Source organism: Phocoena phocoena, chromosome 2 (assembly GCF_963924675.1).
Source record: "Phocoena phocoena chromosome 2, mPhoPho1.1, whole genome shotgun sequence".
In the NCBI taxonomy this organism is placed as follows: domain Eukaryota; kingdom Metazoa; phylum Chordata; class Mammalia; order Artiodactyla; family Phocoenidae; genus Phocoena; species Phocoena phocoena.
Window position 1 is genome coordinate 138,432,370 of NC_089220.1, and position 14,708 is coordinate 138,447,077.

A 14,708-nucleotide genomic window follows, 5' to 3' on the forward strand; every position below is an offset into this window, starting at 1 on the left:
TTTATATAAACAGGCACTAAGGTGAATACCTATTCACTGTCTCCCGATTTGGGGTCAGCCTCTGCCCACGTGTGGGGGGCCGTGACTGAGAACACTATGGGCCTCCGTGACCAGAGAAGGTAGGCTCTCCTAGGAAGGTCCTGGCCTTTCTACCGAGGGGACAGTGTTTCCACTGAGCCACAGTGACCCCAGGAGCTATAGACATACCCCTCTGTCATCCACCCCCAAGGGGAAGGCAGAGCACTGCCTCTGTCCTGGGAGAGCCCGCCCCTTATGAAAACTTGGGGAGACCTTGTGCGCTTTCCAGCACACAAAGTCTTCAGTCGGCAGTGGGAGTGGCTCTGTCTGTCCCGTGAGCAGCGCCCCTGGAGGGCATCGTGCCAGGTGTGCAGACACGTCCCCCACTGGGTCTGGGTGTGCAGGTGGAGAGCAGCAGGGGGCCCATCTTGGGTGAAGTGTTGTGGAGCTCAGCTCTGTCAGCCAGCTCATCCTGGGTCAGCGAGGAACAGACTCAGAGCCCGACAGGACTTCCGGGGTGGGGACAGCCACCAGGACCAGAACCCCCTTGCCCTCTTTCGGTATCTTCTGACACCTCTCTCCATTCTTAGCAACTGCTTCCCCAACCTGATGCTTGAAGCAAAAATGTGACGCTGGTATCAGAAGTCACACAGCAAGGCTCATGTCCTGGCACCTCTGAAATTAGAAGTAGGTGACAATGGCCCTTAACTTATCTGCTATAAGGACAGCTTTTCTCTAATGGTGTATATTTCCAAAGGGCTTTCTTTCCCACAGTTTCTTCCTAGGCAGCTCTGAGAGCTTGGTAATCATCCCCATTTGAAACTGCAGCACAGAGAGGTTAAGTGATTTGCTTAACTTCACTGAGCAAGTCCAATCAAGAACTGAGGTATTTGCTGTTTAACACACTCGGTTAAATAAGAAGCCTTCTCTTGAACATAACAACCGGTTGTCGGTCTTAAAGAGCTAGAAGCCAGACCTCAGGGGAACCAGAATGAAGAATAGCTGTAGAATTGGAGTTGGTCCAACTAGACACTCACAGACAAGCCCTCACTACCTCATTTGTAAATAGGGTCAAAGGTAGCGGTTCTCAGCTTCAAAAAAATTCTGATGCCTGGGTCCCTCCCCCGCAGATTCTGATTGGAGTGTTTCTGTGGCCTTGGCACTGGGTCTCATCCCCGCAGATTCTGATTGGAATGGCCTTGGCACTGGGGGTTTTTTTTGTTTTTTGTTTTTGGGTTTTTATTTGCGGTATGCGGGCCTCTCACTGTTATTGCCTCTCCCGTCACGGAGCACAGGCTCCGGACGCACAGGCTCAGCGGCCATGGCTCACGGGCCCAGCTGCTCCGCGGCGTGTGGGATCTTCCCAGACTGGGGCATGAACCCGTGTCCCCTGCATCAGCAGGCGGACTCTCAACCACTGCGCCACCAGGGAAGCCCAGCACTGGGGTTTTTTAAACTCCCAAGTGACTCCAGTGTGCAGTCAGAGCTGAGAAACACTGCCATGAGGATTAAGACCATCTGTGTACATCTGACCAGTTCCCCTTCCCCATCTCTCAAGCCACTGATTACAAAAAGCTTTGTCATCTCTAAAGGGCAAGTGGTAAGAGTCATCCACATGCAAAATCTGGGGTCCATGACTCTACCCGTGGGGTCCCAAGTCGCTCCTGTTCAATTAAGGCTCAAGATCTGGTGCTTCCAAAAGGACTGCAGAAGGTGTCCAGTATCCACAGATCACCCACCTGTCATCTGGCTCTAGAACTGGGAACCACAGGTTGTTAAAAGACCGTATAGATCAGTGTCATCTTGTTTAGTCAGCGTTCCACAAATAAGTTCTTGCTAAATTATTAATCTCTACTCTTTACATCAAAATAAATATGTTTAATGAATACTTAGATTCTTTAGCAATTAAAAGCAGGACTGGGGACTTCCCTGGCGGTCCAGTGGTTAAGACTCTGTGCTTCCCACTGCAGGGGGCGCAGGTTTGGTCCCTGGTCAGGGAACTAAGATTCCGCATGCCTAGCAACGTGGCCAAAAAAGAAAAGCAGGACCGTCCTATTCGGATCCACTTAAAAAGCAGAAGCATCCTCCCCACCTCCATTGCTAATACAGTATTTCCTGTGGGGATTAGATTTCTGATTCTGAGGCTTCAATCCTGGCTACTCCTTAGAATCACCTGGGCCCCGCCCTGAGCTATTCTGATTCACTTGGTCGGGGGGTAGGGATGGGGGGGGTGGGGGGGGACGACTCTGGTGCTGGTGGTAATTCTTTTTAATCTAAAGATTAACTACCACAGTGATTCTAATGGGCAGCTAAATTTGAGAGATCTCACATCCAATTTCCCAGGAATCACTGGCATTGCCTGGATTTCTCTAAAATCCTTGGTTAGAAGGGCATGAACTTAAAATTTAATCAGCCTCTTTTCTGTTTAACTGACATCTTTTACTTTGTGGACTTGGGGTTCTGATCTATGACTTGACTCTGTCTCTCCCCCTAGTGGGGTGATGTTTGAATTCCAGTGACACCTTATCCCTGGGAGGTGGGGGGAAGTGCTTTCCAAGCAAGTGAAAATACAGGGTTACAAGTGAAAATACAAATTACACCTTCTTGACTTAACCAAGAAGTCCATGGGCAGATTTTAGCAGGCAACTAATTGAATTTAGCAGGATATTAAAGTTACATTCAAGATCAAACTTTAAAAATATAAACAACTTGATAGTATAAATAACTATAACATACTTTTAATCTAATCATGTTTGTTTTTAAAGCAAATTGGAACTGGTAAATATGCTCTTGTAATCCTTCTGTCGATTGTGATACACCAGAAAGTGAGTGTACGTATTCAATTCTGTTCATCCTGATTGATCCTAGGTCTTTGCAGGGTGCAGAGCATCTGCTGAGCTAAGAAATTGTCTCTGTGCTTCTTGAGGAGATTTTCCCCCTATCCTTGTCCAGGAAAGTCATGTCCAGGGTCAGTACATACAGCTGCACAGGTTGTACACAGAACAACTTGAGGGGTACCATTCATACCATGCTATTTACGAGTGGCAACCCCTTTGGTTGGGTATCACTTGAGTAAAAGCGCCTACTGTCACTTCATTCAACCTTTTCTATGAACGAAATAAGCTCTAACTTGGAAATCCTGGGCTCTGACCCAGGCAACAGCTGGACAAGACCCCTTCAGGGTGGAGACCTGTGGTCTCCAACTCAGAACCCTCACCTTTACCAGGGTTCTCAGTTATTTTCTCCCTTAAGTTAGAGATATCACTAGAGGACCTTGTTCAGGAACAAACCATCCCGTTTGGTTAGAGTAGAGAGAAGAGGACTCAAAGTCCCTGCTTAGTGATGACTGGTGAGCCCTTGGCTGGGGCAGCAGAAATGGTAATGAGATGCTGAGATCCAGGACTCCAGTGTCTCTCTCTCTCTCTCTCTCTCTCCATGTGGAATAGAGGCCCAGCTTTCATCCTCATGGTCTAATTCTCTCCTCCACCTTCTCCAATCTGTCTCCCCCACTTACCAGCATGGGCAGGTCACTTCATTTGTTTTCTTATCTGTAAAATGGCCCAGCGACGTCCATGCCATAGGGCCGCTGGGAGGATAAGTGTGTGTGAGACATAGTGTCTGGCTCAGAGAAGATTTTGGGGAGATATTGGCTCCCTCTCTTTCCTCTCTTCTTTCATACAGTCTGCCTGTTGCCCAAAGCCCTTCCTGTCCTCCATCTGATGTCACCTTGTCTGGGGTACCCAAAGTACAGCAGGGCCCAGCCCAACTCTTCTCATGGTTCCAGAAGACAAGCAATGTTCCAATTGCCTTCACAGAAAGAGGTGGGCAAATCAGGGGCAGAGTGGCTCTTCCAGCCAGTGGAAGGGGAGAGGATGCACCACAAGCCTGAGAAGGCCCCACACAGGATGCTCAGCCCTCTCCCTACTGTTGAAGCCCTCTCTAAGCTGCTCCAGAGCCACTCACAGGCTCTCTGGTCTTCAGGATTATGGCCCTTCCTTTCCTCCTCATCTGTGAATCCAGGGCCCTGCATAAAACAGCTTCTGAGCCCGGGAACCTGGTTCCTTGAGTTTCAGTCCCTGCAGCCTTCTCAGATCCTGTGCCCTGGCCAAACACCAAAGGAAAACTGTCCTAGTCCTCAGGCCGCCTTGTGGGGGCGAGTGATGTGAAATAAGCTTCTGGGACCACTGGAAGCTACCTGGCCTGACCTCCCTCGGGGCCTCCGCCCTCCCGCCCTCTCCCGCATGGGTTGGCCAGAGGCCCCAGGGTTGATGTCTGGCTCTTCTCCCCATGGGCCACTCCTGTCCCCTGCTCTGTACAACTGCTTTAGCGCCTACATTTGCTTAATACCCCCTTGCCCAGTGCTTCCCATCTTCCATAATGACGCTAGTGGACGAAAGACAACAGTAGCTTTTCTGAAGCAGGAGAACCTCCCCCAGCTTCCGCCCACCGGCCTGACCTATTGCTGCTACTGCTGCTGCTGGGAATCCTGGTGCATGCTGGGAATCCAAGTGCATGCTGGGATTTCAGTCCGTTCCTCCATGCATTTTGGTTTTGCTTGGAACAGTTTCAAACTTGGAACTGTTGGTTTCTAGCCCATGTTGTACACTCCGTGAAATAAAGTCAAGAACTTCGTGGGAAGAGAGACATACCTGAGGACTTGAGATTTTCAGGCCTCCCATTGCACAAACCCAGCTCTGGTCTAGATAACATCGGCTATGCACTAGTGAAAAGGATCCAGAAGAAAGTGCTTTTATCTTCTTATCAGAGGATTGACGTTAAGATCTAGTCAGTTCTTATGAGAGGTAAGAACTAAGTCCTGGAACATATTTAGGGAGCTGCCTACATGGAGACCACCCACAGACACGCCAGGTCCTGAAGGTTGTATGAACATAGCTGTACATACCACGCTGCCCCCATAAGCCAGTGGAACCCTTTCATGCCAGAATTTTATTAATCCCCTGGGAAGAGGAGCTTCACAATACCTTTTATAATGTTCCCAGAGGAAGTAACCCAGCCGGTGTTTTTGGAGAACGAATACAAAGAGAGTAGAAGGATCCTCTAGGTCTCTGGCTTCTCTGAAAGTGCAGAAAGACCAGGTTAGGAGTTTCAGTTCTCACCTTGGCTAACAGATGAAAATTTGAGGCAAAGGCCAATGACTTACCAATGTAAGTCCCACAAAGAAGTTGGATCACAAAGAACATCCTGGACCAGAAGAACAGAAGGAAAGAAGAGTCTTCTGGGGAGCAGAGGCTGATGGGGACCTGACAGTATCCCAGGCTGGTGCTGGTGGGTGGCCACTTACTAAGTGCCTCACTGGCTTCAAACACTGGTCTCCCACTGGCCAGGATGCAGCCCTTCCAGAAATCATGACTCATTGGAGATGTCCATGTTCTGAGGCCTTAAACTGGAAGGAGATTACATGGGGAAATATTTGGCTGGGTCTCTGTCCCTCCCCCCAAGATAACAATGTTGGCTTCACCTTTATAAGATACTCTAGAATCTAATTTACTGAAGACAAAGAAGGTGTCTGCAACCAAAAAAAAAAAAAAATCTAACAATCTCATGCGGATATCCCACACTGCCATTTTCTCACGATCCTATACTCTGTGAACCACTTCTAGCTTGTTTGTTCTAGTACTGCACGGCCTTGTCCTCTTTCCTTGGTTCATAACTACAGAAGAAGCTAGGAAAAGAAAGAGCTCTAAACACGCTTCAAGAACTGGAATTCCAGTGTCCTTGCGCACCACCATGTTTGAGAGCCAATTCAGACCTCAAGGCCTCTTGAAATATTCACAAGAGAAGACGTCCTGGAGGAACTCCAAGCTCACTCTCACAGTAGGCATTTGCCCTCAGAAGCAGCAGATCCCTTCACCCACTGGGAAACCTGGCTCCCATGCTCCAAGCTTGCCCATCCAGAACCACACACATCCAAGAAAACCCTTGTTGGATCTTTGGCTCAGCTCTCCAAGATGGCGGCAGCAGCAGCAGCAGCAACAGTTCTTAGGAAATCCAGGGCTCTGGAGAGCAGCAGGGCTGGCCACCCATAAAGAAGCTGCAGTGCAATTGTGGAGCTGGAGTTGCCGGCAGGAGTCCTAATGGTGGCCCTTGGTTTCTTGCAGACATTGACGAGTGCCTCTCAAGCCCTTGTCTGAATGGAGCCACCTGCGTGGACGCCATCGACTCTTTCACATGCTTATGCCTTCCCAGCTACCAAGGGGACCTGTGTGAGATCGGTACGACCGTCTCGGCTTCAGCTAATGTTACTAACTGCTGCACCCCCTCTTCCTCCCTCATCCTTCCCTGCTAACCACAGGTTCTAGGCCCTGTGGGGCCCCCAAGATCCATCCAGATAGCCACTTCAGGGGCCACAAGTGAGAAGTCGGCCCCACTCACTCTCACTCCTTCTCTTCCTGTTCCCTGCGGAAACCCTCCTCTGGGGCACTGGCTGATCTGACTGCAGAAGAGACATGCAGGCTGGGCCAGCCTGCACTTTGGAAGGTGGGGCTCTGGGGGACCTTTCAAACACTAACCTGCTCCAGGGCTTCCAGATGCCACCAGCAAAGTTGGTGCATGCATCAGACTAAGAAGACAGGGCCAATTCCATGCATTTGTCTTGAAGGACACTATGGGTGGGAGTCATTGGTTCTTGCTGCGGATGAGAGCCCCGGATCTTCCCAGCATGGCCACGGGCATGTGTCTGCCTGCCGTATTGCCCACGGGACCTCTGTGGCCCCTCCATGGCCTTGGGAGCCACCGTGCCACACTGGTCAAGCTGCCTTCCTCTTCTTCTCTGGCAAGAGCTATGGTCTGTCTGTCTGAGAGCTCCCGTGTCACCAGCATGCTCAAGTCATGCATGCACAAGGACAGCTGCATGTCACCTTGTCCTCATTGCCACCGTGACAGCTGCCACGTCAGTGCCACTCCGGTCCACGCTTCCTTGCTCCCTCCCTTGTGCAAGGCAAAAGGCTGGCCAGAGAGAACAGAGCCTCGCTGCAAGGGCTCTGAGCTTCCTCTCTTGGGCCTTGCCAACCCCTCAGTTTCTGCACCTGGGCCAGGCCCTGCCAAGGGGAGCTGTGGGCCACGAACTTCCTGAGGCCAGACTGAGCCCACAGCCCGCTCACCTTCAGTGTTTCCTAGTCTCCCCATCTCAGGGCCACCCCGTCTCAGAAATGGGGAGGTGGAGCTTGCAGTTGCTAGTAGCAATGGTCCGTGCAGAACTGGAAGTGTTTAGGGGCTCAAAACCATTTTCAATGAACTCTCAATTTAGACATCCCAGAAACTTCCAGACAGCAACTGAAACTCCTAATCAGAGTGGGAAGGTAGTTTTGGATTGCATGTTCCTTGGAGGCACTGCCAAGGTTACAGACTGGTGGGGGAACTTCTGGAAGAAAAGACTTGGCCTGGACCCTCCTTCCCTGCAGCCTCCCATTCTCCACCTTCACCCCAAGACTCCAAGAAATTGGTGCATGGGGTCTTGTCTGGGGTGGGAGTGGAGAGTTACAAGGATTTCCTCCCCAGGGTGCCAGAATATTTGCCACAGGGAGAAGGGCATGGAATGTCCACGCAGACAACAGCTCTTGGGTGTCAGACTGGGAGAGGAAGTGCCCTGCTGGAGTGGAGGCCAGGCCCGCAGAGGGCTCTGCACTCTGATGGAGCAGAGAGAGGGTGCCAGAGCCCGCAGACCGGGCCCTGGGCCTGGGCGCCCAACTGAGCAGGGCTGCATCTCTTCTCCTACTCCAATCCTGAGCGCTCACCACCCCAAGGGTGCTTCAAGCCATGGCTCTGGCCCTGCTCCTTCTTGCAGCCTTCCTGGAATTGTGTTGCTGTTTCCCCAGAGCCTCCATCCTGCACGGCCCTGGTCCCTCCCAGCACAGCTGCTGCCTCCAGCTTTGCCCACCCAACTCAGCCCTCAGGCACTCAGGTGGCCCAAAAATGGACCCCACAATCAGCCCTGGGATGACGTGTCTCTGGCCGCCTCAGGTGCTCAGCTACCTCTGAAGTCTCTCTGCCTTTCTTTCCAAACCCTTGGGGAAGGCATTGGCAGCATGCTTTTAAGCCTTCCTGCTGCTCTGCCTCTTTCTTCAAAGGCTGCTGGCCTCAAACCCTTCTCTCTCTCTGCTCTTCCCAAGTGTCTGTCTTCCAACCCTGCCAAGCATCCACCCCTTCAGCTTAAGCATCCTTCTTCCTGGAACAGCCAGACCAGGGAGACTGCCATACAGCCTGAGGGGTTCATGGCCCCGGGGCGCTAGGGACAGCCCTTCACCTGTGAGGCACCAGGGGAAGAAAGAAAAGAGGGTCTTGGAATTCCCTCTGTCCCGTACCGTGCTGGCAGGTGTTTAACAACTGACTCTCAGAGAGGAAGGAGGATCCCTGATTTGTAGCCTCTGCCAATTTCTGGGGTATAACGCTCTCACGAGGGCCAGTTAAAGCTACCAATGTAATGTCACTAGAGGCCGAGCTGGGGACTTCCCTGACGGTCCAGTGGTTAAGACTCCACGCTTCCACTGCAGGGGGCATGAGTTTAGTCCCTGGTCAGGGAACTAAGATCCCGCATGCCGCACAGAGTGGCCAAAAATAGTTAAATAAATAAATTAATAAAATAAAATAAAATAAAAAAATAAAGGCCGAGTTGGGAAGACACACTCCTAATGGCTTTCCCAAGCCTGAAGGGGCCAGTTCCAGCACCACCTGCCTCTGTCTGTCCCTCTAGGCTCTGCTCCAAAAGCTCCACATCAGTGCCTTCTGCTGGACTCAGAATCCATTACCAATGTAGGCTTGGGAGGAGAGAAGCCCTTCCCCTCTTCCCATCTGCCACCAAGAAATAGAATGAAAAGCCAGGGTCCCTGGGTCGTGGACCCTGAGGCAGTATCGTGTGCTCTGATAGGATAGACTTAGAGCTCTGTGTCTTCTTTGGACCCAAAGCAGACATTTCTGCTCCTCTGTCCCCACCCAAGTTTCCATTTCATGCCCCCAGCACCGCCTGCTGCTGCCCCCTTCACACACTTCCCCACAGCTCCCTCTCTCCCTGGAGCCCCTCACGGCCTCTGAGCCATGTTTTTCCTTAAGCCTCAACACCTCCTACCTTCCCATCTCTTTTTACCTGGCTGCTGAGCTCTGCCAGCCCTGCAGAGCAGACTTCAACAGGAGAAAAGCTTTGGAGGTGGGAGGCAATATCAGGAAAAGAAAGAGTCCCTGGCATTTCCCAGAGGCTCCTGGGGGAGGAGGGGGCAGGGCCAGGCCTCTTGTCTTCCAACTTGAGCCCCGATCCAGTCGGGCCTCTCCCTTCCTTTGGGGAGCAACACAGAAGGCAGGGTGAATGCAGGAATCCCTGCCCTGAGACTGGCAGCAGACGCCATCCCCATTCGGCCTCCAGGCCCTCTCCTCAAGCCCCTGACCTGTGTTGCAGACCAGAAGCTGTGTGAGAAGGGCTGGACCAAGTTCCAGGGCCACTGTTACCGCCACTTCCCCGACCGGGCGACCTGGGTGGACGCCGAGGGCCAGTGCCGGAAGCAGCAGTCACACCTGAGCAGCATCGTCACCCCTGAGGAGCAGGAATTTGTCAACAGTGAGTGCGCCGGGCCTCAGGGGCCCAAACGGAGAACGGTCACGTGGGCGAAGGATCTCCCTTGACAGCAGTCAGCGGACTTGGGCCCAGTGAGGCAGCAGGGGTCGGGGGCAGGGAGGGAGGGAAGGGCATTTCCGCCGCCTGAGGGGCCAACGGCTCTGGCTGCACCCAGGACAGCCCACTGTCTGTCAGAGTCAGCCCTGGATTAACCCCGAGCCTGTCACCAGTCCATGTCAGCTCAGGGAGATGGTCCAAATGCACTCCAAACATGCAGGTGCTAAGACCCTTGTCAGGACCGTGGAGGCAGGTGTCACGCTCCTAGGAGCCCACCCAGCTCCTGCCACCCCTCCATCCCCTCTGTCTCTACGAGCTCAAGTTTCTCAGACACCTTCAGGGCGCCCCATACCCACGTCCTCTCTCCAGACAATGCTCAGGACTATCAGTGGATCGGCCTGAATGACAAGACCATCGAAGGAGACTTCCGCTGGTCAGATGGACACTCCTTGGTGAGTTCTGCTGGGGGCACCCGGGATAGTTGGCGGCCCAGAGGAGATGAATAAAGACCCCCAGAGAGAGACACATTCAAATCACATGCAAACATTCACTGAGCAGCTGCTGGACTGGGAGCCCTGAGATCAGAGATTGTGTCTCGTTCTTGTCCCTTTAGAGACCAGGCCAGGGCTGCACAACTGAATAATGGCATGAAAGGAAGGGTGAGGGATGAGGAAGGCAATGAATGAATGAAGGCAAACCACCGAGAGGGAACGTGGAAGCTTTAGAGTGGTTCCTTGCCCACAGAGGACTCGAGTCCACTCAAGGAGACAGACAGATAGAAAGCAACATAGTTGCCAGCTGAACAGTACACATAGTAAATGATGGAGGTCAGCAAAGGACCTCAGGGAAGGCTCCCCGGAAGAGGTGAATATGAACAGGGTCATGGGGGAGGGGAGCAGTTACATTAGAGGAAAGGGGACTTGTTTGTCCCTGAGTCAGGCTAGAGGGAGAAGCCTGGGATGGCAGAGTCTGGACTTGCGAGCCATATCTCTACCTCCCAGTCCTGCCCAAGCAGGCAGCCTGGGTGACGAGCCCCATTGGCCCATATGGAAGAGGAGAGTGTTGTCAGCTCATTAACAGGGACTGTGAGTCCTGGGGGCTCTGAGTTTGTGGCAAGGACCACAGCCAGGTGGTGTGAGCAGTTCTTTGGAGGGCCCGTGGGTTCCGTGGCACCTGGGACAGCCCTGACCAGACTCCCAGCAGTCTTTGCGCCCCCGCCAGGAAGGGGCTTGATGCAGAGGGAGAGCAGGGGTCCGGCCAAGCTGTACTGCGGCTGCCCCCTCCTCACCCCTTCCCCACTCCCACCCACAGCAATTTGAGAACTGGCGCCCCAACCAGCCGGACAACTTCTTTGCCACTGGGGAGGACTGCGTGGTGATGATCTGGCATGAGAAGGGCGAGTGGAATGACGTTCCCTGCAATTACCAGCTGCCCTTCACGTGTAAAAAGGGCACAGGTAAGCAGCAGCCTGGGAGGGATAAGCAGCGTGGAGAGAATCAAGACTCCAGGCTTCTGCTGTGTGACCTGGGGCGAGTCACCCGGACTCCTGGCTGTTGAGGTCACCTCACCCGCCCAACTAGCAGATTGGAGCTGACCTGGGGGGCCACTCCCAATGCCAGCATCCCAGAGCTGATGGAAAGGGCCAGCCCACTAGGGACAGGAAGAGGGTGAAGGTCACAGGAGGACAGACCCCCTCCACACATACGGTGCCTTGGATATCAGCACAGAAAGTCACCCACAATCACACATAGGTTGGGAGCCTCCCTCTCTGGGGTTCCCAAGCCCGTCAGTCGCAGAGTCTGAGTTGTCAGCCTTGATCATCAGCTTTAAGTCTGTGGACACCTAGGTGCGGGTAGGACACTCCCCGACCTGTTCCCGCTCCTGGCCTCGTTCCCCTCCCTTGCCCCCGAGGCCTCGTTTAGTTCCCACTTTCCCCTCATCACTGTTTTCATAGAGAAGTCACAGACAGTCTGCCCAGCTCTCGCCCTCTTTCCCCACCTTTCTCCCTTTTATTCCCTTACTGCTGCTCTAAATCATCGAGGAACCCAAATGTTAGAACCAGTGTTTTCCAGATTCTTAGTGCGGCATGAAAGCACCCCTTCCCCAGCAGTCAGGGCTCACTGCTGGGTGTTCAGGCTCTGTGCCCCTTCCTTGGGCTCTGAGCCCATCTCCTCACAGCCAGAGGGGGCCATACTGGCTCATGACCAGCATGGGGCATCACGGGAGACCCTCTCAGAGCCCTTTCTGAAGGGTGTTTGCCCCTCAGTGGCCTGCGGAGAGCCCCCCATGGTGGAGCACGCCAGGATCTTCGGGCAGAAGAAGGACCGGTACGAGATCAATTCCCTGGTGCGGTACCAGTGCACCGAGGGCTTTGTCCAGCGCCATGTGCCCACCATCCGGTGCCAGCCCAGCGGGCACTGGGAGGACCCTCGGATCACCTGCACAGACCGTGAGCATCGCCCCACACAGCGTTAGATGCTGCCAACACATCCTCCTCCCTGCCCCCCGCTGTCTGCACCATCCGTGGGCTCAATCACAGATGTCCGCTGCCCCCAGGGAGGGCTCACTTGCACTGAGAAGGTGACGATGAAAGCAGGTGGCCCACTTTCCTTTTCAACACCAGCCCCGAAGCCCCTTAGCCCAAGGTGGTTCCAAGAAAAGTCAAAACCAAGAAGTGGGTAAAGCCTCAGGCTGCCTTCCAGAGCCCACGGTTTCTGCAAGGAGGGGAGCCAGCGGAGAAGGGTCAGGACGGGGAGAGGCTGGGCTGGCCCACTTTCTTCCCAGGGTTCACCCAGATGTTTCCATCTCCCTTTCACCCCAGCCTCTACCTACAAGCGCAGACTACAGAAGCGGAGTTCACGGCCCCTGCGGAGGAGCCGCCCCAGCACGGCCCACTGAGAGGAGCTTCCAGGATGTGCCCAGGATGCTGAGCCCAGGAGCCTTGCCAGGCTGACATCCCACAGGGATGGTGTCCTCTCCTTGTTGCTTTCTGTCATATAAGGAATTCCATTAAAGAAGGAAAAAAAATAAATCCCACATTGTGTATGCACCCCCCACCCCCCCCAAATCGCCAAAACTGCATCTAATTTTTCCTCCCAAATGCCAAAGCAACGCAAACGTATTGTAACCCGTGGACTGAGTTTAGAGACGTTTCTTCAATCTCCCGTTGTGCCTTTCCAGGGACCAGCGCAGGGACAGGGGGAGAAGGGGAGGAGTTAAGTTAAATAAAGAAGGTAATTTTTTGTTTCCTGACTTTATCCAAGAGCAGTGCAATCGTTGGTTCTTTCACCTCCAGGGAGAGCTAGGGAGGAGGGAGGAAGGGGCAGAAGCCTGAGGGCATGAAGAGTGCGGAACCGCAGCTGAATGTATGGGATGAGACAGAGTCGGAGGGCTGCACCATCTGTGCGGGGGAGAAGCCTGGGGGAGAGGGGGTGGCTTCCGGCCGCAGGTGAGCGGGCAGGAGAGATCCATCGAGGGATCTTCCGAGGCGTGGGGGTCGGGTTCCCTCCGAGGGACCCTTTTCCAGAGTCCTCTCACCCAGGTCTGCCACCCCAGCAGGTGTCGATCTCGATCTCTGGCAGGGCTGGGCGGGGGGCATTTCCTTCCCAGTGGGAATGCCGCCCAACCCTCCCCCCTCCCTCCCCCACCCCCGGGACCGTGCAGGCACCAGGGTTCCGTGCACCTATTTATATTTTTGAAAACTAAAGATTATGATAATTATAATGATAATAAAGACATTGGAAGAGATCTATTTCTTTTCTTTTCCCTTCTTTTCTTAATTTAAAGAGAAGGCGACCATGGTCCAGGGTCAACTGAAGGGGCTCTTAGGTATGGGGGCAGTGGGGACACATTTTGATCAAATGACCCCGAATTCTTGCAAATCCTGCCTGATCAGAAAGCCTGGGACAGTCACACTTGTGGTGCTTTATTTTCGCAAGTGTACCTGTGCGGATGATGGATTGTGTGCGTGTGTGTGTGTGTGGAGACAGCCAACGGGTGCTGTGTATGGATTTGCCAGTTGGCATGCTGTCAAAGAACAACTCAAGTGAGACATCTGGCCACAATCCGGAGTTTGGTCCTTTGATTTACACTGGTTGCTCACATAGGAAGAGTCGATCGGTAGAGAGAGTCCAAGAACAGAAGCAAAATCAGGATTTATAAGAGGGAAGAAAAAAATTGCAGACAGCCTAGGAACAGTGAATCTTGCTTATACATTTTTGAGGTCAAATGGTTAGCTAGCCGCTAGCACAAAGGTCTGGGCATCCTGCCCTTAAGTAGGCTGTAGGATACCAACGAAAACGATTTCGACTGTTTATGGATTTCCCTCAACAGACCTTGAGTCGAGCTGGAGTGTGCACTCCAGGCAGTGACCCTCCGCCAGCCTCCTCCTTAGAAGGCCAGGTCGGCGCCACCCTCTCATCACACTTGCTCAGCGGGCATTGATTCTGTGTTTATGAAGGTGTCTGGGTGTTGGTTAGTGTGTGCCAGTGTGGGTCTGCTAGTGTCTCTTTGGGTGTGTACGTGTGTGGTTGAGTATTTGTTGGTAAGTATTTTTGTGTACCCAGGCTACCTACAGATCTGGAAAGGATCAGTGGACAAAAGCAGAGGATGCAGCAATGGTCATATAGGAGGAATGCAATAATCATGCAATTTATTGATTAATTAACTGATTCATTGGGAACACGACTGTGTCAGTAGTTTTCAACCTTGAGCCTGCATCAGCAACGAGAGGGCTTGTGCTGGGTCCCACTCCAGAGTTTCTGACTCAGCAGGTCAGGGGTGGGGTCCAGAAATTTGCATTTCGAACACGTTCCCAGGTGAAGCTGGTGGTGCTGGCCACACTTTGAGAAGCACTGGGCTACGTGAAGGATAGAGTGCGTTACTGATTGTGGGTGACAGAGGTGTGCCTATGCAGAGGCAAATGGTCTGGTTTCCTGAGGCTGACATGGGGGGCGGTAGGGACAGAAGGTGAGGCACAGAGAGGGCTGGTCTCCAAGATCCTCTGCAGGGCACAGCTTCCTCTGGTCCCCCGAGAGGTACCTCCCACTCTTGTGCTGTGTCCGCACAGACT

At 53.1% G+C, this 14,708-nt stretch overlaps 1 protein-coding gene across 1 annotated transcript in view; it reads left to right on the forward strand.

Annotated features, from left to right (window-relative positions):
* ACAN (aggrecan) overlaps positions 1–12,535 on the forward strand; it is a 35,145-nt gene extending 22,610 nt beyond the window's left edge. Inside the window, 6 exon segments of the mRNA XM_065871766.1 lie at positions 6,138–6,251; positions 9,425–9,583; positions 10,007–10,089; positions 10,949–11,093; positions 11,904–12,086; positions 12,459–12,535. Of these exon segments, the coding sequence (XP_065727838.1) occupies positions 6,138–6,251; positions 9,425–9,583; positions 10,007–10,089; positions 10,949–11,093; positions 11,904–12,086; positions 12,459–12,535 (761 nt within the window).
* The last annotated feature ends 2,173 nt before the right edge of the window (positions 12,536–14,708 follow it).